General features: G+C 48.1%; 1 protein-coding gene across 1 annotated transcript in view; it reads right to left on the reverse strand.

Annotated features, from left to right (window-relative positions):
* Window positions 1-22,320: 22,320 nt before the first annotated feature.
* NR6A1 (nuclear receptor subfamily 6 group A member 1) overlaps window positions 22,321-26,312 on the reverse strand; it is a 63,174-nt gene continuing 59,182 nt past the window's right edge. Inside the window, exons 8-9 of the mRNA XM_077836257.1 lie at window positions 25,001-25,153; window positions 22,321-23,924 (exon numbers count right to left, since the gene is read on the reverse strand). Of these exons, the coding sequence (XP_077692383.1) occupies window positions 23,836-23,924; window positions 25,001-25,153 (242 nt within the window). The 3' untranslated portion in view covers window positions 22,321-23,835. The remainder of the gene's footprint in view (window positions 23,925-25,000; window positions 25,154-26,312) is intronic.

Here is a 26,312-nt window from a genome sequence, read left to right on the forward strand (position 1 = left end):
GCACAGCCTGGAAGGAAAGCGGCCCAGGAGGGAGCTGACCCCATCAGTGCAGTGCAGGGCTTCACCACCCCCATGCTGGCTTTGAGTCAGAGCTACAGACTTCCCCCGAAGTGCTCCCAGATTTGCCATACACAGCTGGCTGGTTTCATCAGACTGCAATTGGCCTGAAGCCAGAGAAGCGGCTGCCATCGTGGCTCCATGGGTATCATCTCAGCAAACTGGTCTCAGCCCACAATCGGCCTGAAGACTGTTCTCTAATTTCTTGTGCTGCAGATGTGCCCTGGGCCTGCAAGATCAAGGGAGCTTTTTCTGCTTCCTACATCAGTGGCAGCAATAAAGAGCTTGCCGTGAGGATTCTGTCGCTGCTCAAGACAAGAGTGGCACCCAGCTCACTCTCCCAGACCCGAGCTCGTTCTGCAGAACAAATAGGAGGCACAGCAATTGTGATCGGCTTCCCACATGCCCTGGTATAAACCAGGAGCAAACAAGTGTTTGCACTGATGTGACTCTTGCTTAGGAATAGATCAGAATCTTTAGTGTTTGCTCATTGCCCTAGTGGACAGAAATTGCTTTAGTTTGTCTCTCTCCAAGTATCAATCTGGCCCATTGCTGCAGAATCTCAGCTAAATCACCTGCCAAATAAATCTGCTGTGGATCAGCTCTGAGCTCCCCGAGCAGGAGGGAATAGGCACCTTTCAGATGGTCATGTTTGACCCTAGGACATTCCTGAGGGGCAGTTTCTGAGAGCAACCCCCAGAACAACCTGCCAACCCTGGGTGCCAAACCCCTAAGACAGCAGGAGCTACTGTCCAAGGTAGCGTCAGCTCAAGACAGGGGACTGAGCAATGATGCCACAGAACACTGCTGACACCAGTAAGTGATGAGCAAGGGAAGAGCGCTGGCCCTTTAAGTGTATTCTCTTTCCTCCTCCAATATCCCTGCCCTAGAGCCAGAGGCTCTCTGCAGAGCAGACCCCCCCAGCCGGCAGTGCAGGGAAGAGCCACAAGGCCGATGGAGGGGTTTGGAAGGAAGACACGGTTCGGAATCATTAACAGAATTAAATGTGTACTGTGCACCCCGGAGAGGTGGTTGTTCAATGTGATAAAGAAAGACAGGGTAAGGGACATTAGAAATGAGGGGGCCAGGAAGCATGGTGCTCTGCCCCAATTGGACGTGCCTCTTTACAGACCCATGGCATTATGAAGGCACCAGCCGCTAATCAGTGAGATCGGCCCAGGAATGGATCCGACTGGCCAAAACCTGCCCCTCGTGTACTGACCACCCCGCCCTGGGGACACGCTAGACGTGCTGAGTGGCATTTTTAAAGGAGCCAAAGGGAGGTGGGGGCCCAGATGCAAAAAAAACGTGTGCATCTGTTGCCCTGCAGCTCCTTGGGCAGTCCCAGCCATCCACAAGGGGCAGGATAGCACCCCCAGCACTCTTCCAATCTCACAAACGCTAGCAGCAGCCTGACCCGGGCAGGTCGGGCCGATTCACCTGGGACAAACCGACCCCGGGACGGAGGAGGACGGCACAGGTCCTCTGCTCCTGTGGGTGCTGGGAAGGAGATGTTTGATCTTTAGCTCAGGTTTACTCCTGTACTCTCTCAGGTTATGTCACAGAGTCCCTGGGTGATGCTCTGGAACTGCTCCCTACGAAGCCAGTCAGGACTCTGGGGAAGTCTCCTGTCTGTGAGCAGACTGTCTACAGGACACACAGCTCACACAGCTTCCACCTTCCTGGGTCTGACCTCGGAGCATTCAGCCTCCTCTTCCCCTCCGTGTGCTTCCCACAGCGAGTCCGCCAAGGCGGGGTCCTGGGGAAGCCAGAAGGTCCTGCACCCCAACTCCGCAGTCAGACGTGAGACTCAGCCAGCCAGTAAAACAGGTTTATTAGATGACAGGAACATGGTCTAACACAGAGCTTGTGGGTGCAGAGAACAGGACCCCTCAGCTGGGTCCATTTTGGGGGGCAGTGAGCCAGACAACCCCATCTGCACTTCACTCCATGTCCCCAGCCAGCCCCAAACTGAAACTCCCTCCAGCCCCTCCTCCTCTGGGCTTTGTCCCTTTCCTGGGCCAGGAGCTCACCTGATCCCTTTGTTCTCCAACCCTTTAGCTCTCACCTTGCAGGGGGGAAGGTCCAGGCCATCAGTTGCCAGGAAACAGGGTGTTGGCCATTCTCTGTGTCCAGACCCCTGCACACACATGCCCTCTAGGGCTCTGCAATGATCATACACCCTTACCCCACCCCCTAGATACTTAAGAACTGCATGGGGAAACTGAGGCACCCCCACACTATTCAGAGGAAACATTAAGAACAGTCCTGCTTCATCACAGGTTAGAATGCACTGGCCAGCTGGGGAGGGACTGGGGCTTAGAGGGGGGTAAATTGTGACCCCCCCCAGCCAAATGCAGCCCATGGAGTTCCACAACACAGCCGGCAGCCACCTGCACCCTTACTTGGGAGGTGCAGCATGTGAGAACTACAGTTCCCAACATGCACTTACGTGTCTTGCTCCAGAGGTTCTTTCATATAAAAAGAAGCAATGCATGCTGGGATCTGTAACCTCTATAAAGAAAGGGGGCTTTAACAGACTATATTTAATGAAGAGCCAACAACATCTGCCATTGTCAGCAGGTCCCTATGCTGGGTAAAGTCTGGGCATGTCAATGCAGAGCTTTTGTCATCTCTCATTTGTAGGTTCCCTTTGAGTCATAGCCACTGCCCATGGGGGTCTGACCTTTCTGCTCACTACTATTTCCTAAAAGCCCCCAAAAAGACTTCCCCAAGCAAAAGGCCCTGCTCAGCCCCTGACGCGGCTCCCTGTCCTACTTCCTTCAGACACACCCCTCAGTTCCCAAGGAGCTTCGCCCAGGCAGGAGACACGGCAGCTGCTTGCGAGTCTCTGCAGCCCCCTGAGATCTGCCTGGACCTTGCCGGTCAGCCAGGTGGCTCCTGAGGGTGCACGCCGCTGGATTTACCTTTGTTTCCATTAGAAGCGGGGCTACGAATGGGAATCCACGCAATGGCCTTCGAGTCCCACCCTCTAACTTGGCACCCCCGAGACTCCTGCTAACTGCTGCAAGATGCTGCTGAACCCCCAGAATGTCCGTTCTCACCACGGGGATTTGCCAGCATGTTTGGGTGTAAATCTATAAATCATCGAACCAGCATCCTGTCTTAGGACCTAGCACAAGTGACATCATTCTTCTCTGCCACGGAAACACACTTCTAAGCAGCCTTCCGGACCGTCACCATGCGAGGAGGATTTCTTCGTACAGCATGGCTGCAGGGTCCCGCCAATGGATCCCATCTGTGATTGGGAGGGTGCAGTAAGATCTTGGTACAATGATTGGGAAACCAAGTTAGGCCAAGCCCTAAATTACTGCGCTAGATCCAACTGCTATAAAACATCACCTGTCTCAGAGACACACCCAGCCCCGAGCCCAGCAAGGAAGATGAAGGAGGAGAGGGAGAGCAATCTAGTTAGAGACGGGCATTGGGAGCCAAGATTCCTGGGTTCTGTTCCTGAACCTATCATTAGTTTGCTGGGGGCTTCCTGCTGGTCACCAACCGGCTGCGCGCCTGGCTCTCTCACAGTGAAGGGGTGGCAGCCCTGGCCCATCACCTGGGAGTCATTCGGCTTCGTTCATGTTTGGGGGGTGCTTGTGAATCCCTGGCTGAACAGGGCAGGCTAAGAGCAAAGGCTGCTTGGCTCTAGTGCAAATGGCCCTGGACAGTCCGGCCTTACAATGGTTCTCCTGAGAGGTTTATTGTCGCTGGGCTGTCTGAGAGCTGACCATTCCTCGGGAAAGCGCACTGAACAGCAATGTCCTGCCAGCCCCACCAGCCCTCCTGGGGAGGCCCCAGCTCACTAACTACTGAGACTAGGGACCCAGTTAGTGACCGGCCTGATTTTCTGCTGACACGGCGAAGGGGAGACAGTTCATCTCCCACCAGTTCACTCCAAGGAGAAGGCTGGGAACCCATTTGCATGAGCAACTAGCGTACTTTAACACAATGCAAAGGACGTAACAAATGAGCAGGGTCCAGCTCCCATGATTAATCCAACTGCGCCAGGTTCTAGACGAAGTTAGTTCAGGGAACTGGATGGCAAGAGGATCAGGAGCCATTCGCCTCCGAGTCGCCAGGTCACACCAAGCCCGGGTTGGGAGTGAACCAGCTGGCTGTGTAGTGGCCTGTGCAGAATCAGCCCAGTTCCTTAGGGCCTCACCTGTTTGAGAGCCTCATCAGAGACCCAGAGTGAATGGGGCGCACGAGCTGAGCCTGCCACTGGATGGGTGGGAATGAGGCTCCTGGCCGTTACAAACATCAGATTGTATTGAGTCCTGGTGTTACACCCTGCTGTGTTCTGCAACCCTCGGCATGGTGCGTGAGCACATTCAAGTCTCTGGGGTGGGAAATGGACATGGCCCATCCAGCCACTAAGTGGTCTAGGTGTCAAACATCAAAACGACCACTCAGGGACTTCCAAAGGGATGCCTGGACAACACCCCCACAAGCACTGGGGAAGAACATCTCCCCAGGCTCAGAATCAGCTCCCCAGGGAATTTCACACAGCAATACCCAGACAGAACTCTCCAGCCAGTCATCGGCCCTCTGCTGGAAGGCTCCACACAGAGAACGAATTGCATGCAGCTGAGCCATGTTTGAATGAGGCAGGCTGACCAGCGACAGACTTGCCTCGGACACAAGCGTGTCCCAGGCAGGACCGGCTCTAGGCACCAGCCAAGCAAGCACGTGCTTGGGGCGGCGCAATTCCAGGGCCGGCGTCCGACCATCCTGTTTCGTTTTTGCTTGGGCAGTTGCACTCTCAGAGCTTGGGGCAGCAAAAATCCTAGAGCTGGCCCTGGTCCCAGGGCAGCCAGGACACGCCATTTTACCATGGGCCATGACTCGGGGAATCCAGCCTCAGTTCGCTGACTAGGAGGCTGCTGGCTCCCCGGCACTCTTGAGTGGCGGGGATGAGCTGGTGCACACCCTCCGAGAGGGGCTTTTTTTTAAGAAAGGAAGGCAGCCTATCCTTGGAAGTTACTCCCTGAAGGTCAAAGAGTACGACTATGATAGAACAGCCTGACAACCACAGCGCCGAGGCCTTGGGCCTCATAATGTATGTTCTGGGCAATGTTGACACTGGTGATCCACCAAAGATCAGGTTAACACGGCTGACGTTAGTGACAGCATGATTTGTGCAGCGCTGTCTCTGAATTCATAGAACAGCTGGCCTTCGGTGATAAACTATTGCTCCACACACAATGCAATGGCCGCTGTCACCAGCCCGAGCGAAGAGATGAAAGGCCAGCGGAGTTCTAATCAAAACACAGTGGTCCGGAGAGGCTGAACTGAAAATTAAAATGTGCTGGTACTTTTCCCTCCTCCGATTCTGGTTTTCAAATCGCCCTGTGTGTGACTAACACAGCGCAGCCATCACCAGCCCAAGCCCGTGGCCAGGCTCTCAGCACACTCTCTACCTTCATTTTAAGGTAGGGACAAACCCACCCTTCTCGATGAATAAAGTGTCGTTATCCACTCCCGAATGTCGGACACCCCCCCAACACTGACCCTCAGCACCCCACTGGAGGGAATAAATCCACAAGGGTGGCATGTTGTCAAACAAGTTGAGCTGTGTCGAAGGAGGAGAAATGCTGTAGAGCTTGGAAGAATTAACACAGTAGAAACAGCAGGGAAAAGGAGTCTACTAAGGACAAAAGCAAAGATGCAGATTCTTTCACTGTTTGGGTTGAAAGAAAATGAACCTTTCAATGGCAAGCAAAGAGAGGGAGAGATTTGAACTGCCTGGAATCCCAAAGGCCCTGGGCTGCGTTCCATGCAGGGTGCTGGGGAGCTGCCATGTCCCTGCAGCTCCAGGGCCTGGAAACCCAGACATGCTGCCGTTCTAGGTGCAGACACGTCTGGAGAAGCTTGGAGTGGAAGCCTGGGCTGGTGCAGTGCACCCCTGAGGAACACCCTGAACTCAGAGAGGCGGGGTGTGGTTTCTTTGGAGCCCTGGTCACACTGGAGCTAGTAACTTACAGTCCATCCTAAGAAAAGAAAAACACATTGGCCCCCAGACCCCAGTCCCACCGCCCCCATCCCCGAGCACAGAGCTCCCCAGCCTTTCAACTTACCCACAGTCCCCCGACAGCCTGGGGCCGTCTTGGGCAGCATTCCAGGGTGGTAAAGACCCCAACCCCCCCCCCCCCCTCACTGACAGTCACTCCCTCCTCCACCTGCAGTGAACCATGGCGCCCCATTCTCTGAGTCGGCCTGCGCTGGCATAAGCTGCTCACATGTCTACCATGTCCCTGCCCTGAGGGCTTACAGCATCTCCTGGTCTCTAAGCCCCCTGCCATTGCTTCGCTCCTGCTGCAGGCTCCCCAGTGTGGGAGGGAATTCCGCCCAGATGAGCCACTCAAACCACTGCAGGAATCCTCCTAAGCACAAACCCTGCTGGGGATGTGCAATCTGGTCTGTAATCCCCACAACCCACCAGCATAGCCTGGAGGCAGCCACCATCCTCTAGCTAGACCCTCGAGCCCTGGCCAAGCAGCAAGAGGACCAGCCACTGAGTCATCCCAACCTGCAGCACCTTGGTTTCCCTAGAATAGGGGGCTCAAAACCCCAGCCTCCTGGCTGAAGCTGCCCCACTTTAGGTATTTACCTGGCCCCTGGAGATGCTCATGTTCTGCAGAGTCTCAGCTTTGAGGTCTGTTTTGCAGTGGGTCTGCCTGAGTCTGCAGAGAGCCTGAGCCCACAACCCACAGTGGTGGGCTCCTGTGGCCCCTATTAATCTCACTGGGTGTCCACTCAAAGGGTCCGGGAAGGGCTGAGAGCTCCTGCCGCGCAGGGAAGGAGAGAGGAGGCTTGCAAAGGCAGCAAAGGGAAAGGAGGTTGGGGAAGACAGAAACACAAAGAACAGAAACAGCATTGGCCTCAAAAGGGAGTGGGTTCTCCCATCGAGTGATGCTGAACACAGCAGGACTGGGCTGAACGAACGAAGGAAGAGATCAAAGTTTAGCTACTATGGAAAGGCTTCAACCTAGCTATGAGCAGCTTCAATCTTTGTGCAAATCTCAAACTGCTGGCAGTGGGAGAGAGACTTTGTACATCAGAGCCCATTTACCGATGGACTCTGGCCTTCTCCATTAAATGAGACACACTTAAAAGGCCTCTCAGCCAAGTGCAGGTCCGGCTTGGCCCCGCTTAGCTGAAAAGATCTCCGCTTGAGGCAGGCTAGTGCCAGGGATACTGGAGAGTCTCCCATTGCCAGCATAGGGTGGCACTCAGAGAGAAATGGCATCACACACCAGGGAGGCAGGATCCCCAGTGGTTAGAGCACTAACCTAAGATGTGAGAGACCTGGGCTCAACTTCCTGCTTGTCCACAAACCTCCCATGTGACCCTGGGCAAGTCAGTTAGCCCCTCCGTGGCTCAGTTCCCACCTGTACAATGGGAGAACAGCCCTGCCCTGACTCATGGGCCGTCTGAGGGGTAATGAAGTAAACACGGAGAGGCACTCGGATACTATGGGCTAGGGCCACATACCTACCATAGCTAGATCCTGGCTCAGCTCCCCTGCGACAGTTACCAAAGGGGCCAGGACAGCAGGGTACAGGCCCCTGCTGATCCAGCAGAGACTGTGTGGTGCGCTGTATGTACTGAGGACAGGCCGTAGGGAAGCCTGAAGGATGATTGTCAGGTCGATGGTAGAGCTGCACCAGGGAAACAGCCAAGCCTCTCAGCTCCTTTCTCAGGCCACAAGGCGGGTTTCTGCCCTTAAAAATTGCTGTTCTTTCCACACGCCCCTGAGGGAGACAACACTGGCCAGAGTGAGAAGCCTTTCCTGCCTGCAGCCTGGCTCCAGCAGGGGACAGGAGCACTGGCTGCCATGAACCAGGGCCCCCGAGATTGGCTCATGGCCACCGCAGAAGGAAAGCTCGATCCATCAGCCAGGCCAGACCCTTGCCTGAAGTAACTGGGGGGCAATTCCCAGTCCGACTCTTCATGCCAGGGAGTTTTTCCTAGTGTCCCCTTTCTCGAGGCCGATCCCTCTTCCCGTGGGGCTCCCTCCCACACTGCTTAAGGAACATGCCCCATGTGCCGGGCAGGTCGGAGAGACAAGGCCCAGCTCCCCAGCAGCGCTCAGCATACGTGCCAGGCCCTGAGCTCGAACAGCAGGTAGCTGCTGACTTGCGGTGTTTGGAGATCACCCCTGTGCTGGGTCTCAGCCAGGGCCTGGCTAAGGAATGGGGTGAGCCGGGCGAATCAGGCCTGGGTGCCGCCCCCTAGCGTCATGCTCTTGCTTGCCAGGATTTTCCCCATTCCACTGCGGTTCCCATAGGGGTCAACAGGGAGGCTGGACGGGAGCCCTTCGGCCTAGTGGGGTGAGGCTAGAGACACGGACGCTCCCCCCTCTCCCTCACAGCTTCCCCTACAGCAGGGGCCGAGCTCCGAAGGAGCCACCTTGGTCAGACCAGCTGCTCTAGCAGAATTTCCTGCACCAGAGAAGGGGCCACGTGGACATGAGGCACCTGCCCCTCAGGCTCAGCTCTCCCCAGCCAGCAGCTCCCGCAGGGGCTCAGGGACTGTGGGGCCAAGGGCAATGCTGCGGCCGTAGCTGCCAACACACCAGTGATCAGCCCACAACAGCGAACGCTGCATCCCCCGCGCACTCAGCTACTGCACATGTGGCTGGGCTGACGGCACCAGCCGCTGAGCATTCGAACAGCATCGGTCCAGGCCTACGCCCTGGCCCTGGCGCTCAGCGATGAGACGGGCTGGCTGGGGATGTGCCGGGGTCTGTCAAGCTCTAACTGACTCTGCTGGCGGCCGCGCTCTGCTGAGACCCCCACAAGGGCACTTGGATGTTCTGATTTGGGGCCAGCCCCCTGCTTGGGGGAAACTAGCTGGTCATGCTGGGGACCAGGAGAAACAGAAAAGGGGGAGATAGGAGGGGCTGTTGCTACAGCAAAGCATTTCACGTGGCTCCTGTTGCCCAGGGAACGGGTTCTGTGACACCACCAGCCACATCGGGCTCCCTTGGATTCCTGTTCTCGGTGTCAAGAGCAGGCTCCCACGTCAGATGGGCACGAGTCAAACCCGGCATTACAGAGGGAGCCCCAGCCGGGCAGGGAACAAGCCAGAACACAGCGCCTGCGAGTGGGACACATGGGCTGACACGGGATGGTGGAACTCTGGACCAGACCAGGGGGAGGGCTTGGCGCGGTAGCCCGTATAATATCCCAGTGGGCAGTAGGGCAGGGACGGAGCACAAAGGAAAACCCTCAGAATCCCCAACGGTCTGCTGAAGGGAGAGTGTGGGAAAGCCCTCCCTGCAAGCCAGAGAGATCCACCAGAGGGCAGGTGGGGAATGGCTGAAGCACAGGGCAGGGAGTCGGGACTCAAGGGCCCTCATGCTGGCTCGCGACTGATTCACTTTGTGATTTAGCAAGTCCCATCACCTCTCAGTTCCGTCTGACACTGGGGCTAGTAACACTGATGCACTGCATGGGCTGAATCATCAGCTGCAAAACACTGGGCTGCTCAGATGGAAGTGAAAGCAGCCCAGAGTGCACCTGCAACATCCCAGGGACAAGGCAGAGCCCCTAGGGTTTCTGTGTGGTTCTACCCAGAGTGCATGCAGATCCAGAAGCAGAGGTGGTTAGAACAAGTGCTAGGGAATCTCACCAGCAGCTCTCTCAGGAACATCCAGATCAGGAAGTTGAAAATATTTGACTCCCCTGGACTGGATCCTTTCCTTCCCTACCCTGCCTGCATTCACAATCATCTCAGAAGACAAAGTCAAGCCAAGCCCTGGACTGGCAGATACTGGATTGGGGTTGCGAACACCACCCAGTGGGAGCCAAGACGCAGCAGCTCATTCCAATAACCCAGCGGGCCCGGCGCACCATTGAAACAAGTCTGCAGGTGAAGCTGAGCTTCCCGTCCTAACGGATACTCTGGCGTGTTGATTGCTGCTGCCGAGAGGGCGAACCGAAAGCCAAGGGTTCCGGTGCTGCGCAGGAATTACCACTGTGGCCTGCTGTGAAGTCCCGCCCAGGGCCCAGAGTAGAGCAGGCCCAGGCTCTTACTCCTTGGCACACTGCACTTCGGTCCTTTGGCTCAGCCCAAGTTTTGTGACATACTCTCCCCTCCCTCCACCCTCCCAAATCTAATCCATGGCATCAGGCGGGAGCAGGAGCCTCCTGAATCAAGGATTCCCCCAGTGGAGGATACAAACGGGAAAGAACCTGGCGGGAGCTAGCGCCCCCAGGATGAAGGGTGCAGGGACAGGAGTCACCAAGGGTACATCCACACTGCAAAACACACAGCCCCATGGCAGCGAGGAGTCTCAGAGCCCAGCTCGGCTGAGTGAGGCTCTCATAAGAGGGCTAAAACTAGCAGTGTAGACATTCCCACTTGGGGTGGAGCCCACGCTCCAAGACCCTCCCCTGCTGCTGGGATCTGATTGCAATGAATTAAAAGTGCCTCTTCTTACCAGGAGACTAACTCTTCCATTTCTCTCCAAAGCATGTTGCCTTAGGGTTTTTTGGGGCTTTCCTTTCCTACTTTGCAGCAGCTATGAAGCCAAGAGAAGGAACGGCAGAGAGACAGAGAGGAACATGGCAGCGCCCGCTGCAAGAGATGAATTTTAAAATCCTGAACAGCTGGGTCACCAAAGTCTTGGGACAGACCTGGAGAGAATTTTGAGGTTGCCTTTGAGGGCTACGTTTCCCAACCAAGTCCAATAGCTCTCATTGCTACATAGGGTTCAAATGGAGATAAATTAATGTACTAATATCATACCCACAACTCAGAGCTGCTTGGGCCAGCAGATCCTGGAGCACTTTTTCAAAGCAGAGTGACTCCCCCTCTGCACTTTAGAGATGGAGAACCAGTCCAAGTAAGGTGAAGTGACTCACCAAGGCCGAAACAGAGTCTGAGGCAGGAGGCCTGGGGCTAGAACCCAGGCCTCCCAACCCCTAGCCTCGTGCTCAGGCCACTGGAACACAGCTCCTGCTGCACACAACATGTAACACAAGTCAATTTATTCTTTGCCAAAACAGCAGCTGCCTCCAGATTAAGCTCTTGGGACAGGGACTTTGGGGGGCACTACTCTCCAGTGGTGTGGACTGGCCATTATGAAAAATATCACATTGAAGGGACAATCTCCCTATAAATGAAATGTGTTAAGAACGAAGTCTCCGGTACAACTAGGCAACCAACTGCCATTTTTATCAAGCTGGTGATTTACAGGCAACAAAAGAAGAGAAAGCAGCACCTGAGTGCAGGGGAGCAGCTGCTCATTTGGGGAGCATTGCTGCCTTTCCATGGTTTACCACTGAATGGACCCTGAGTGCGGGGCAGCAGCTGCTCATTTGGGGAGCATTGCTGCCTTTCCATGGTTTACAACTGAATGGACCCTAACGCACGCATGCCAGTATTTATAGACAAACATACAAAACACCTCTGAGTCTTTTAGCACTTGTCTGTCTCAGTGACACGAAAGATCTTCAATTGATTTCTGCAGTTTCTCGGCAAAGCACACTGGTCAAGGTTTTTTGTTGTGTTTATTGGGATTTTATTTCTTGCTTTGCAGCAGCTATTAAGGCAAAAATCTCCTCCTTGCTGGTTTTAAGAATCTCTTTTCATTGTACCCAACAATGGGGACGATTGCCTATTTAAACAGTCACATGTTCTGAACACCTCGCAATGAAAACACACACAAATCTGTCATCGGAGAGCCAGTGCAGAGATGACAAAGGAATTCATAACAAGCTGCAATAATTACAATGCAGAAGATCTGATTTAAGAGGGAAAGTTGCTTTCTACACCCGGCTCAGCAGGAGAAAGTGCATTTGTGAAGACAACATGGCCTTCTGAATTCATTACTTGGCAGAATTCCAGAGAGGCCACTAGTATTTGCCCTCTCAGTCACACCTCTCATGCTCCCCCCCCCATCCCAGTCACCCACCCTCTCCATGGCTTCCACAAATCCCACAGCAGTAAAGCTACTGTCACTCTCCTGTTCCAACAGACAGCATTCAGTCTCAGACTGGCCCCTCCTCAGGGGCTGGCAGTGCAGTGGGGCTATTTAGATTGTAAGTGCATCAGGGCAGGGGACACCGAGTCACTTGGGATTCCACAGACAAGGAGGAGAGATGCTTTTCCCAGACCCATGAGCCACAGAGATGGCAATTTCCTGCATTATCCTTTGGGACCTTATTGGATGAAGTATCTTTGGGATCTATTGTATTAAATGAAGGGTCATGACTTACTGTGGACTGGGATTGTATGTAACCTCTTGAGGGAAATGTGACAGATTAGAGACCCGGGGTTCAAAGGACTATACTGAAATGTGCAAGGCAAGAATAGACTTTTGGAACAAAATGTGGTAAGTCGTTTTCCTGGGGAATCTCTAGGGGGAGGTGAATACAAATTCCCCACCTCTGGTTATGCAAAAGCCCAGGCTTTGGAAGCTACACCCTAAGAGGTGGGCCATTGTCTGCTGATCACCTGTTACATGAGGTCAAGATCAAAGGCCCAAGCTATATAAAGGAAAAGAGAAATATTCATGGTTGTTCTGGTTCTGAATTTGGGACAGTCATGAACTTGTAACCATGGGGAAAACCCAGTTGAGGGTTTTGTAGGACTGCCACATACTAGAGCCCAAGGCTAGAGTTGGTAAGTAAGCTCTGGTAAGCTCTTTAGCATAAGAGTAGGTTCTTTTATTGGTTTTAATATTTTCTCTGTAATGCTTTCACCTTAAGAATAAATGTGCTTGCTTATAAAGAGCTATGTGGTAACTTGTAACTGCAGGCAAATTCTGCTGTTATAGCTTCTGGAGATAAAGCAAAATGCAGATGCTGGCCTGCTTAGGCAGTCTGGTTTGCAGGCATATCAAAGTACAGGTAAGGAACTGTGTGGACTGGAAAACCTCGGCTGGGAAAGAGAGGGACGTGGGTCTCTGCCTGAGAGGTGACAGATGGGGAGCCAGGAACTGAGAGCAGGTGCCCTTGGTGGCCCACGAAGCGGGAATTCAGATGCAGTTGCCGTGAACTATGGACATTTCAACTACTGGCCTCATCACAAGTAGGAATGAGAGAGGCAGGGCAGAGGCTCAGCACCACATATTTGCAAAGTAAAATGTGCCCAAGTCCAGCATTTGACCTTGTTACGCTGACAGAGTCCCTTTATCGGCAAATGACGAGAAAGAACAGGCTGGAGGAGGTCAGTGAAAGGAAACACCAGACTCCCAACCTGCGCAGAACAATTCACATTTATTAGTTCAAACAGCTAACACTTGCTAAACATGCGTTTAACACTTATTGGTCACATTTCCACAGGTAGTCAAGTCACAGAGCAGAGCAGAGACAGGTCAGACATGAGCAGCCTGCACGTCGGCCCACCAGTGGGTGAAGGGCGGGCCCCACAGCACAAGCAGGACACATCAGGAGAAACATTCATTTGGTCATAGTGTAGTGACAAGAAACAGCTCCTGAGATGGGAAGTGTGACCAGCCCCCCCGAGGTGCAGCTGGGATCCCTGGGGGAAGAAGGCAGGGGCCAGCCATGCTGACCTGTCTATACTCCAGCTCTGAGCATGTTAAACATAACAGCTAAACGCTCACTATTAGTTATGTTGAGGTGACATCCTGCTTCCCTGATTTATGCAAGGGATCATGGGAAAAATGAATTGTTTTGCTGTGCTTGATTGAATGAAAACACATTCCCTATAGCACATCTATTGACAGGGCCCAGTCCCAACGCAAGGAGAAGGCACATTGACTACAGATATGCCACATGGAACAGGTGAGACTAAGGGCCAATGCAATTGGGAGGGTTTCTGGACTCATTTTCTTCTTAAGCTGTAAACGTCTGTAACATAGAACACATGCACAAGGACGCTGAGGAAATCCCTGGCTACCAATGTAACGCATACATATCATGCATCTGTTCAGTGCCCATTGTGTGGCTCTGTTCTATGGCTTTCGAGATGCCTGTGGCATAGAGGAAATTCAGTTTAGTTGGTGAAAGCTGCATTTTGCAACAACAGGCTCATGCTTGGTGTGTTAAACCAAACCAGAGGGAGACGTTGGGCAAGGGCTGCAGCCAGCCCTTGCAAAGCATAGCAACCAACCTGGAGAGGCCTGGGCACCCTCTAGAGGAAAGTGCAGAGCTTTGGTTTTCTTGGTCTCTTGCTGACTGGGGACATGTGGGGATTTGCAGCAGTGCAGCTCTGCTGGTACAAATTGGGGCTCAGAGTGAGGGTGCCTGCTTGCTAGAGGTTTGCACTGGTACCGTGACATGGCTGACTGACACCATGGGAAATCCTGAAGGTGGCCATGGCCTAAGTGAAACTCACTAAAGTTCCAGCAAAACCTGAGCAGCCCCGGCAGGTGTCTCCACCATGGTGGTGCTTGGAGTTCCAGTTCTGATCAACAGAATCACAAAATGTCACCCGAACATTCAAATGCTGCTGCAACAATTGTTAAAGGACTAATATCCCAACGACAACTAAATCAAAACGGCCACAAAACCCGAGACATTTTCACTCCACATTTTTCATCAGAAACATGTAAACAGAAAGAGGAGCAGTATTTTGTTTTTCACACAATCCCTTTGAGATGATAAACAGGATGTCACACAAGAGGTAGTTTTGTTATGGAAATTGAGTCAATAATGTTATCAACTATTACAAGACATTTTATAAAATGAAAGAAAACAATGAATCACAAAAGGCTTTGCTGAGGCTGATCGGCATGTGGTTTGGTTTGTTTGTTTATTTCTGCCTTTGGTGGCATTTCTGCCTTTGATTGCTTCTTTCATACACTTGTTAGAGGTCAGTGCACAGTCAGGCTTTTTTTCTCCCACAGTGAAAAAATAATACCTATAGTAAGCGAACATCTCTGAGCATGGACAGTCCAAGCTCAGGCTTCCAGATACTGGCACACCAGGCTGATGAGACAAACAACCCGCTAGCCCTGGGGACGGCTGCTGACCATTGTCAGATTCGGTCATTCTGCCACTGTCTGAGGGCTCATCTATATGGACACTCACTGCACAGCAAGCCAGGGTGTAAAATCCACAGTGCACAAGCCTGCTGCACACAAAGTTTGTGTACAGATCATGCTGCTCTGCACTAAAAGTTCCCTAGTGTACTTTGACCTACCGCTGTTTCAACCATCAGTAGGGAAAGTGCACGAGGGACCTTTCAGGGAGCAGGAAGGGCTAGTGAGCGCACAGCAGGCTGCTGTGCTGTGGATTTATACGAAGCATCCATATTGACAAGCCCTGAGACAACAACCTGTGGTGATTATATCATGGAACAGGGCTCGTTTGGATATTCTCTCAGTACAATTCTCAAGCAGTTTGAATGCACCTAAATCCCTAGGAGGTCTGCAGTGAGAAAGCTGTACTCTACAAAAAGAGGATGACTGCAGAGTCCTCACGGGTGCCATCATGGAGCCTGGCATTTTAAGGCGTGGCCATGAGCACCATGATTTTTATTCTCTTCCGTATTTATTACGTTTTTAAAATAAGGTTTTTGAAGGATAAAGCACAAGCCATTTGTAAAGTGCTTGGAAGAGGGAAATGCAGAAGTGCCCAGTGTTACTACAGCTCTGGGACCTCTGTGTTCTCCAGTACGGCCTGCCAGGAGCTCTCCGAGCACCGGGGGCGTTTTCTCAGAGCGTGATTATGTTGTCACTAGGGCTCTCGATTAATTGCAGTTAACTCATGTGATTAACTCAAAAAAATTAAACGCAATTAAAAAAATTAATCACAATTACAATTTTTAAATCACACTATTAAACAATAGAAACCGAATTGAAATTTATTACATATTTTGGATATTTTTCTACTTTTTCATATATATTGTATTCTGTGTTGTAATTGAAATCAAAGTGTACATTATTTTCGATTACAAGTATTTGCACTGTAAAAATGACAAAAAAAATAGTATTTTTCAATTAATCTCATACAAGTACTGTAGTGCAATCTGTGTCGTGAAAATGCAACTTACAAATGTAGATTTTTTTGGTTACATAACTGCATTCAAAAACAAACAATGTAAAATTTCATATCCTACAAATCCACTCAGTCCTACTTCTTGTTCAGCCAATCGCTTCGACAAACAAGTTTGTTTACATTCACAGGAGATAATGCTGCCTGCTTCCTGTTTACCATGTCACCTGACAGTGAGAACAGGCATCCACATGGCACTTTGTAGCTGGCGTCGCAAGATATTTATGTGCCAGATGCGCTAAAGATTCATATATCCTTTCATGCTTCATCCACCATTTCAGGGGACTGAGTGGACTTGCAGGCTCTAGAGTTTTATATTGTTTTATTTTTGAATGCAGTTTTTTTGTACATAATTCTACATTTGTAAGTACAACTTTAATGATAAAGAGATTGCACTACAGTACTTGTATTAGGTGAACTGAAAAATACTATTTCTTTTGTTTTTTACAGTGCAAATATTTGTAATAAAAAACAAAATGTAAAGCAAGCACTGTACACTTTGTATTCTGGTGTTGTAAATGAAATCAATATATTTGAAAATGTAGAAAACATCCAAAAATATTTAAATGTTATCCTATTATTAACAGTGTGATTAATCGCAATTAATTTTTTTAATTACTTGACAGCCCTAGGTGTTGCATTAAAGATGCCCATCAAGATCAGCAGAGGGCACTGCTGGGTACATTGGGCTGAGGGAGGGCATTTCTATATTTTATTATTTTTGTTAAGTTTAGTGAAGCCTTAATGGGGGGAGGGGTTATTACAGGACACCTCCAGGCCATCCCAAGATTTCCCCTGCAGTTTGCAACCATCTTGACATTTTCTCCTGTCAGCACATCAGTATTCTCTCACCAGTTTGCCCTGACAGACTGACAACGCTAATGATTATAATCCATGCAGTCACAGCATCTGACCTGATGTAACTCAGGGTGTCTTCTTACAGATTTGCAATAGCTCAGAACAGGCAACGTACATCCGAAGGAAATTGTTATTTGTTGTTACTGACTGTACACAAGCCACTGATGTAAGAACTCCGCACAAATAAAGCCAGATTTTTCTTCCCAAAATCCAGATGTGGAGATGCTTACTGAGATTATAATGGGCTTCCAAACAGGCCATGAAAGAAGCTACTGTTGCAACATCAAGATGAGGGTTTCAGTGGGTCACATTTAAATACATATCCCTGAGCTTCTGTGTGCGTTGCAAGCAACGCACTGAGAACCCAAAGAAACGCCACAGCTTGACGCTGACATCTTATGTAGTGTCATCTTTGATTTACACATCATCTAAAACTTACAAATTGGCTTCATACTTAAACTACTTCCCCAAGTTCCCCCCTTCTCCTGCCTTTTATGTGGCAGGGATGATTGCCGCTTCTTATCCTGAGAAATACAGAAATATCATCATCACAGACACCGAGCTTCATAGCTTCAAATCAAAACCAAGGACGAAGCAGAAGAAATGAACCAACGGTGATAGCACATTCACAGGAGGGATTTTTGTTGTTGTTTTCCTTTTAAAAAGTATTAAAGATAAAAGAAATTCAAGTTTTTTAAAAAAAGATTGGTTTGAAGGACTGGACTTTTAAAACCAATAAGCAGAAATGACCATCACTGCTTTGTGCCGAAGTCTGAAGAGTTTGTTCATACCAGCACACAGATCCTGTAATGCAGCAACATAACGGAGTATGGGACATACAGGGCAGACAACAAGCAAGACTCAAAGCAGTCTCCAGTCTTCCTACTCAGGAGAGGGGAAAATCCCGTTTGTTGTGAACCTTCTCATTTATGTTAGCAGGTTCTCCGTGTCAGCCCTGTGCATAGCAGAGTCCCTCCTAGTGCTCAGGCACACATATTCAGAAGGGACATAGGAACATATCAGGCAGAGTTAGCCCCCCAGCTCTTTGCCCACTTCTTGAACTGAACCTCTCTGAGGTGTTATCTCCAACCTCCTATACCTCAACTCTGCAGCTGTGTTTGCACTTTTGGGCTCTGACAAGAAGCAAAAGCACCATAGCATTGGGAAAAGGCTCCCCTGGGACACTGAGCTGGCTGGAAGCAGGAAGTGAATCTTAGAACATCTGCTTTTGACAGAGGTCCAGCCCAATTTTGCATATTCAAGGGGATCAATAAATATCTGAACTGACAAACCTGACACAGTAGGGCCATTTTCATTTCAGTGATGAGGGTATTCAATACTCAGCTTCTAAACTGGCATATATACACAGCAACACTGAACATTTAATCCACAAGAGCTGCATTTTTAATCGGTAAGTTTTCAAAACATGTGGTCTGCTCTTTGGTCTTTATGCCTGTGCAACTGTGGATAAGAAAGTTCAGTACCTGAAGACATGGAAAAGTGGACAGCTACACGAACCACTGAAAAGCAAGTGTTACTCTATAGTATTGTCTAAAGGCTTTAGGAGTGAGCTGGAAAGTGGCCAAGATATTAACATTCAAAGAGTGGTAAGTGTGCATGTGAAATTAATATTTGCAATGAAGACCTCAGCTTCTTCCCACCACATGGTACCTATTAGGTGTTCATATTTCACACATTCAGGCGTTGGGCACAGCTTAGGAAAAGGCATTTCATCTCTTCACACAGTGTGTGCACTGTTGGGGCTGCACTGGTAGCTTCCCTGCATGCACTATGTTTTGGAAGGTTCTTGTCTTCCCCACAAGCAATTCAACACACAAACCTGACAAGCAGCAGGAAATGAGAGAAGAACAATGCTGTTCTTTGTTGCTGATGCCCCAACCTGAGAAACTAGACTTTTTGATGCACAGACCGTTCTAGATGCCAGTGGTGCTAAAGGAATGTTTAGCGTCACACAGACAGACAACAATGTGTTACACATGGTTGTAAGCATAGGTGACACGGTGGGAGGGTCATGCAGGGTCACATGCTGCCTCCTCCCCCCCCCAATTTGCTGATTGGCTTGTACTAAGCATGCTCACATGGACTGAGCATGCTCAGTAACATTGCTGAAGCTTCTGCCCTCACTCTGCCCCCCCACTATTGGTAGCCATAGGGTCATCTCTGGTTGTAAGTTTGCCTCCTTGTATTGGTGCTGCTGAGTGTAAACCTGATAGGCCCCTCCCCCTTGGTGAGAACCCAACGTTCATGGTGTTTATGAAACTAACAATTTATAGTTATAACTGGCTTTGATCTCTTGCTGGCATGACACACTTGGCTTGTGAGTTATGTCCCCTTCTAGTTGCTGGTCCCCACAGAGGATAAAAGCCTACTACTGCTAAAGCTAATGGAGTAAAAATTTACTCTTTCAGCTCAAGTTGTGTTTCTATGGCCTTATTCACAACACTGAGGGCCAGTGGAAAGATTCCAACTGACTTCAGCGGGCTTTTAATCATGGCCTGCGGTGCCAGGTCATTAGCACATAAGTCCAGCACCTTCAGAACTGAAAGCATTGACCTTGCCGCTTGAGCTAATGGAGTAACACCATTCGCTGGTAGCAGCAGCTTCTTGGCAATGCAGTGATTGGCGAGAGATGATACTTAGAACCTGGAGTGTTTCCTGGAGCAGATTACAAGAACTTTAAACTTGTTCATTTGCGATTCCCAGACTGAGTCCCCCTCTGAATATGTGAGCATATGCACTTCAAATTTATATCCCAAAATCTGTTTGGACTAAAAAAACTCTTCAGATTTACATTTGCACAAATACTATGAAGGAAAGGATGGGGTCGATTGAGTTATCTTTCAAACCAGAGATAAATATTGACTTGTCCTGGCAGAAAATTCTGCCAAAAATGATTATTATTGTTTGAGTCTTCTGTCATAGAAGTCCAGATAAGCAACAGCAGATACCAAAGATAATGAACATCCCCACCTAACTAGCATTAAGCACAAATAAAATATGGTTCCCTGTAAACCGAATGTTATGTGAAGATTGGGACAAACAATTCCAACTTTTGTAGGATGTCCTTCAAACCAAATTCACAAATACATCTAGTGACTGACCTAATGTCACTACATTTCTAGCTACATTCCTATCTTCTCATCATAATACCTGAGTTTGCAATGCAACACATTCACTTTACCCTGTTTAAAAAACACAAGTCATTAGAGGACTTGGTGCAGAAAACATTAACGACTGTCCAGTGAGTTAGGTTCTGGTTCGGTATGTTAGTCTCGTTCTAGCTTGTGAATTTAGCACAGCTTTTATGCTCACTGCGATACATGGGGGTTTGTTAACAGATACTGCTGCCAATCAACATTTATCAAAATGGTTTACACAGTTGCAAGTAGTAGCACATCCCCCCCTTCCATCCCCATCAAGTTTATTAAATCTTTGCTTGTGCAGCATTTTCTTGGGGAGTCAATTAATTTTGGACAGAGTACAAACTAGATGTTTTTGTCAGGTATTTGGCAAAAACAAGTTTTCTAATGTTAGCATAGAGATCTTCTAATTAAACAAACCCTTATTCATCAATAATTAATAATCTAATAACTGTGGAATAAGATTACTTCTGTGCAGTTAAACTATTCCTGAAATGTGTAAGCAAGCCAGAAAATAACCCGTAATACAAGTATCATGTGGAATTATTTGAAAATGAAAGTTAAAGCTGTCAATATTTCCTAACTTAGAAATAAACAGATACACTAAAATCTTCCCATGTATACTTGAGGTATATACTGAATGCAGAAGGCTTTCCTGAGAAATATGTGCTTGTCTCATTTTATAAACAGAAAGCAAATGAGAGTCTTGAAACTAACTTTGGATTCGTCAAGTGATATAAAAGTGGACTTCTGCTGATCCCAGCAGCTGTTACCCGTAACATCTTATTTTACGAAAGTGTATATCAGCAGCTAGTGGACTACCTAAAGCAAGGGAAACAATCAAGTGGGAAGATCCACAAAGCAGAACTAAAGAGAGCAACACTGCCTTTGGTCTACATGGTTAGTCAACAGCTTGTCTCTGCTGAGATGGTTTTGGATGGAGTAGTCTTCATCTCTTGGAGGCAGGACCCATTTGCACTTATCGTACAGAATAACTGTTGACTGACCTAGAGATGTGCCAAGCTAGCAAGTTCCAATGACTGTTGGGTTGCTATTTCACTAGTCTGTAGGTAGCATTTGGGGCTGACTTAATGATATGCTTCTGCTGTTCACCCAGTTCTTTTCTACCCACTAGCAGGTACAGTACTTCAGTGGAGAGCAGGGGCTTGTTCAGAAGAAAACACTGCTTCTCCTGACCACATATTTAATTTGTGCCATACACTCTGATGTGTCATGACTGGATAGAGGATGGCAAGAATATAAGAATGGTTTCTCCCATCCCAGAAGAGCAGAAGTTGTTTCCTGAAGAACTCAAGGTAGTTTAAAAATAGCAGGTTCTTTAACATTCAAAAATGTCTCAGCCTAATGTAACCACTCAAAACAGATTTACAACTAAGGGTCCCAGCAGAAAATTCAGCAAAGGCAACATGGCTGCCTATTAGAATGAGTGGGATTTCATAAATATATGAATGATGGAAACAGGGAAAGAAATCTTCCCCAGCTAGCAATTGTGTGGCTACAGGAAGCCATGGAGGACACTGAGGCTTAATGGACAGTCATACGTGTTGTTAATCAAACAGCTGAACAGCAGCAAGTAAAGCATTTTTGATGTAATGCAAGTGACTGAAGTTACTGGGTGGAACATCTAAATTCTGGGAGAATTAGAACCAAGTAATATACATGAATTGTACTAAGAGCCAGGTTTTCCTACTACTCTCCCCTCCAAGCAATAAAATGGTACATGCAGCACTTGGTTAATACCCATATATTCTCCAAGGGTCAACAGACACCCAATAGCAGAGGATACTGAAATCTCTTATCAGAAGTCATTTATTTTATCCATAGGAGGGATAGAAGCTGCGAGGTTTGAAGTGTTCGCTGATGTCAACTACTTGTAACTACTGTAGTAGGAAATCCTCTTCACTGGAGTAATTTAAAAACTAGGCCAGATCTAGCCATGGAGAACGTATATTGCCCAGGCTTCTTAGAATGCTTTTCCAGTTTGTGATTCTAAGAGATAGCATTTAGCCAATAATTAAATTATTTGCAGTCTGCCTGGTTTATTTCTGCCTCCCTGTTCAAAGCCTGTTATTAATTACGACACAATTCCAGTTTGGTAGGAGAGTCATGAGGGAATAATCATGCATCAGTTGGAGAGAGAGAGAGAGAGAGAGAGAGAGAGAGAGAGAGAGAGAGAGAGAGAGAGAACATTTCTGCATTGCCCTGGGAAGGGGAATGTGGGTTAGGGGTCTTTCTCAGCCTTGGAATGCTGCAATTCTCGTGACAGAATTTCAGGGGGACCCAATTTACATCATGAGAGCTGCATTTGAAAACTGATGAAGTTTAGCTAGTTGACCAAAAAAAGTCTTAATTTCTCCCTCTGATTCCAGAGAAACTCCATTTTGAAATCCCTAGATTCCTGGCTTCCATTTTAAATAAGCAAGAGTCACTCCACCACTGGCTGACAGCTGCAGGTCATGTAGTATTAGGAAGTGGTAAACAACAAATGACAGATCACAACACTGAGGTAAGTAACGGCCAACTGGAATGACGGATGTGTGACCGTTAGCAAAGTAGGGTATAAAAGTCAGCAGCAGCTGACAGTTGAGAAGGCAGCTGAGCAGAGAGCTGAGAAGGCAGAGGGAGGCGTGAAAGAGGTGAGGGTGAGATGAAGGAGAAGCAGCAGTAAGCAGTGGGAGAAGAGAAGGACGCAGCAGAGGAGTGGAGAGAGAAAGAAAACAGGGAAATATACTGTGCCGTCAGCTGAGTACGGTCAGACAGAGTAACAGGTATAGTTATAACAGTCTAGTGTTTGCGTGTGCGGGGGGGTTAATACAGATGTATGCATGTGTGTGTGGACTGTGAAAGGGGTTTATACGTGTAAAAGCTAATGGACATCTAAAAATGGCTGTCAGCTACCTGCAACAGACTGACCATCTGAAGCAGGGAGCATCCGCTCAGTATCATTTCAAGCTATAAGGCAATGTGGTTTGAGGTGCTCTTTAACTTGTTATGAGGGATTTGTGTTTAGATTGTTACTGTGTCAAGAAATTGTTCAACAAAAGGTGCCTTGTTTTGGAACACTGCTTGTGTCAATCATTTATCCACGGCTGTATCTGTGTCCTCCAAGTATTCCCTTAGCCACCCTGGAGACCCACACTTAATGAGAACAGGTTGGCTATTCTGGGGGTACCCAAATTCTGGTTTTGGGGTAACACCTTTGCCCCCACTTATCTTTTTTGAAGCTTGGCACTTCTCTGATGCCCACACTCCTCCAATATTCTCCAGCATTTGGGATGCTAATAGTTCTCCCAGTGGAGTGAGGCAGTTTGCTCTCTAGGCAAACACTTTGGATATGAATCATGAAATGATCAGTACATGAACAGCATCTTCTCATTGAGGTAGTCTTAGTCATATCGGCCCCCAGCCCCCCAAATACAAAAGAACTAACCCTAACAAACACTGTAACATTAAACATCTTTACATTCTGTAAACTGCAAGAGAATGCAGCTGCTGCATTCATACAGAACCATGTGCACTGTGTTGAAGATCATACATTCAACTCTGTCGTGAAATAAATATATAGGAAAAGAGTTTAAAAAACAAAAACAAAAGATTCTTGCTACAGTGACAGGGCTACCTGCCACCTTGTCTCAGCAGCTCTCTACTGCCTTGATCATGGTTTTTTTCCCCCCTCTCTCTTCACATGTGAGCCAGTTCCCCACCTGAAGCACCAGAGCAAGGCATGGGTTCGGGGCAATGAAGGCTCACTCTTTGCTCACGCTTGTCTTGCAGGAATGCAGAACGGCTTTAAAAAGGAGGGGCAGCTGCTCCAGAGGGACATTCACCATTTTTCCTGTTAAGAAAGAATCAGAATTAGCTGCCATTCCTGAGCCAGATTTAAAAAACACGCTCATCTCCAACAAGCTGGTGACATTGGAGACAGTTTCACCTTGAACCTTTAGAGAAACAGTAAATCACCCAATTCCTACATTAGACATTTGATATTCTTTTGGAAACAACAGGATGTGTTAAAGAGTGGAACAGAAGCTAAGTGCGTTGGCGAAGTCAGATAAAAATGATTTCCCCATAATGGAAGCATATTTATGGAAGATGGGAAAGAACACATCCCACCTGTCAACCTCCCCTGTCAATCACAATGAATAGATTGTGTGTGATGTGTCCACCTGGTGCCAGTGGACAATCCTGCTTGGTATGACAGAGGAAGGTGAAACACGCAGATCCTGATCAACGTGCCCCAGGGAAGAACATTTCTTCCCAATCGCAAATAATCTGTGTTCATTATCTTAACATTTAGGTACAAATGTCTGATGTTCTCATGAAGATCCTGGAATAATTCCTCTAGAGCCAATTAATGATGCATTGAGATGGAAAATTCACATGCAGATTTCAGTAACCCAAATGCCAGGGAAATTCAGATTCGGGGACTTCATTCAAGCCTATCTAGGCTTTTATATTGTGATATTCACTATGGTATGCAAGTGCCATCTCTGGACTCAGTGCGAGCTCCTCCCCACGAGGCCTATGCCATCTACAGATCAGGGTTATTTCTGCAGCAGAGAAGATACTTCAGAGTTGAGTCTGAAATTAAGACCCTAAGGAGGTTTCGATCAAGATACTAAGGAGAGCTCGTTATTGGTGAGAAAAGAATATGCCTTCTTACTCCCTAACCTAGGAACTGGAGTTCATCACTATTTGTAAACACAGATGGCTGGAGCTACTTATAACCAGACCCAGTTGTTACACTGGGTTTAGCCTGGTAGAGAAAGGCTCACATAGAAAAGGTCCCACACTGGCACTGCTGTCCAGCCAAGTAGCTAGGAGTTTAATTATAAAAAGAAGAAAGTCTCCTTTAAAAGAGATTTAACGATTCACACAGGGGCCAGCTGGGAGAAGAGATCAAAAAGTTACCTGCAATGTATCGTATCTCTGGCAAACACATCATTAGATCTGGAAAACGGTTTGGCTGATGTGGGTACTTGTATTCCGTAAAATCCTGGCACACGTACCAATACCGTTTATTCAACTGCTCCAGTTGGGATGTATTCGTCAGGCCCCTAATGTCTGAGTGAAAACATAAGAATTAAGTGACTGGGAACAGCTGTAACACTAGAACAAAACCAGATTCAGATTCTTCCTCATCACTATTCGAGTCAGCAATTGTAAAATGGAAGGACAAATCCATTTATAAAACTCAGTCTAACAAAATCTACCTAAATTATACAATGCTATTGAGCAGAGATTTCACGTTTATAGTCACCACAGGATTAAAATTTCACCCTCCTCCTCCAGGACATACTGTAATGAGTATCTCCTACATGTACACACTTCAGATTAGATGTGAGGGTACAAGATCTTCCTTTCATAAGGGACACGGATGAGAACATATAATGTCCTAAGTTGCTCAGGCTCAGAGATCATGAACCTTTCAGAAGATAACAGCTCTAGCAACCTTAAATCTCTACTTCCTTTTTATAAAGTAGCTATATGTCAAGGCTTTCAGTCCTAGCAGAGGGTGCAACATAAGATTTTCCACAGAAAGCAGCATGTTGATTCTAGTTACATCGTCTCATCTCTATGGGAAGTGTTCAGATCAGTAATTGAGGGTGTCGTCTGTTTAGGAATTTCACCACGTGAGCTTTATAAACTTGCCAAGCTTTTATTTTAAAAATTAGCGTTTCCAAATGTCAAGCAATTTCCTCAAAGTAGACATTTCAATGCTAGCAAAATAATTTGAGAAAGTCCCTCTGAATGTATTTCAGCACGATCAATGACATTTATATACTACTTGATGTCATGGGAAGGGATCCAATAAATTAAGAATAGGCAAAATATGCAACTCCTCTGAGGCTCAGTATTGTTCTTCAGAAATACTGTACAAGGGAAGGAGCATTTATTTGCTGTCCAAAAGCTGACCTTTAAAAATAATTTTCAGGTATTCCACATAAAAAATTTGCAAACTCCAACTAAAAATAAAAGAAGACAGGAAGTTAATGAAAATACATTTTGGAAAACAATAGAGACAGCTAAAGAAGTCTATCATCCAGTGTCAGGAAACTGTCCAGGGAAGCAAACCGGAATCTGTGCCGGGGCACACACTGAAGTGTCAGCACAAAACACTTGGTATAACCAGGGGGAGGAGGGGGATTTCAGCATATCCTTGCAAAGTAGAACACTTCCTTGTGGTATGGAAAATTCCCAGTGGTTCTTATTTCTTGAACTG

The sequence above is a fragment of the Eretmochelys imbricata genome, chromosome 16, assembly GCF_965152235.1.
Source record: "Eretmochelys imbricata isolate rEreImb1 chromosome 16, rEreImb1.hap1, whole genome shotgun sequence".
Lineage (NCBI taxonomy): Eukaryota > Metazoa > Chordata > Testudines > Cheloniidae > Eretmochelys > Eretmochelys imbricata.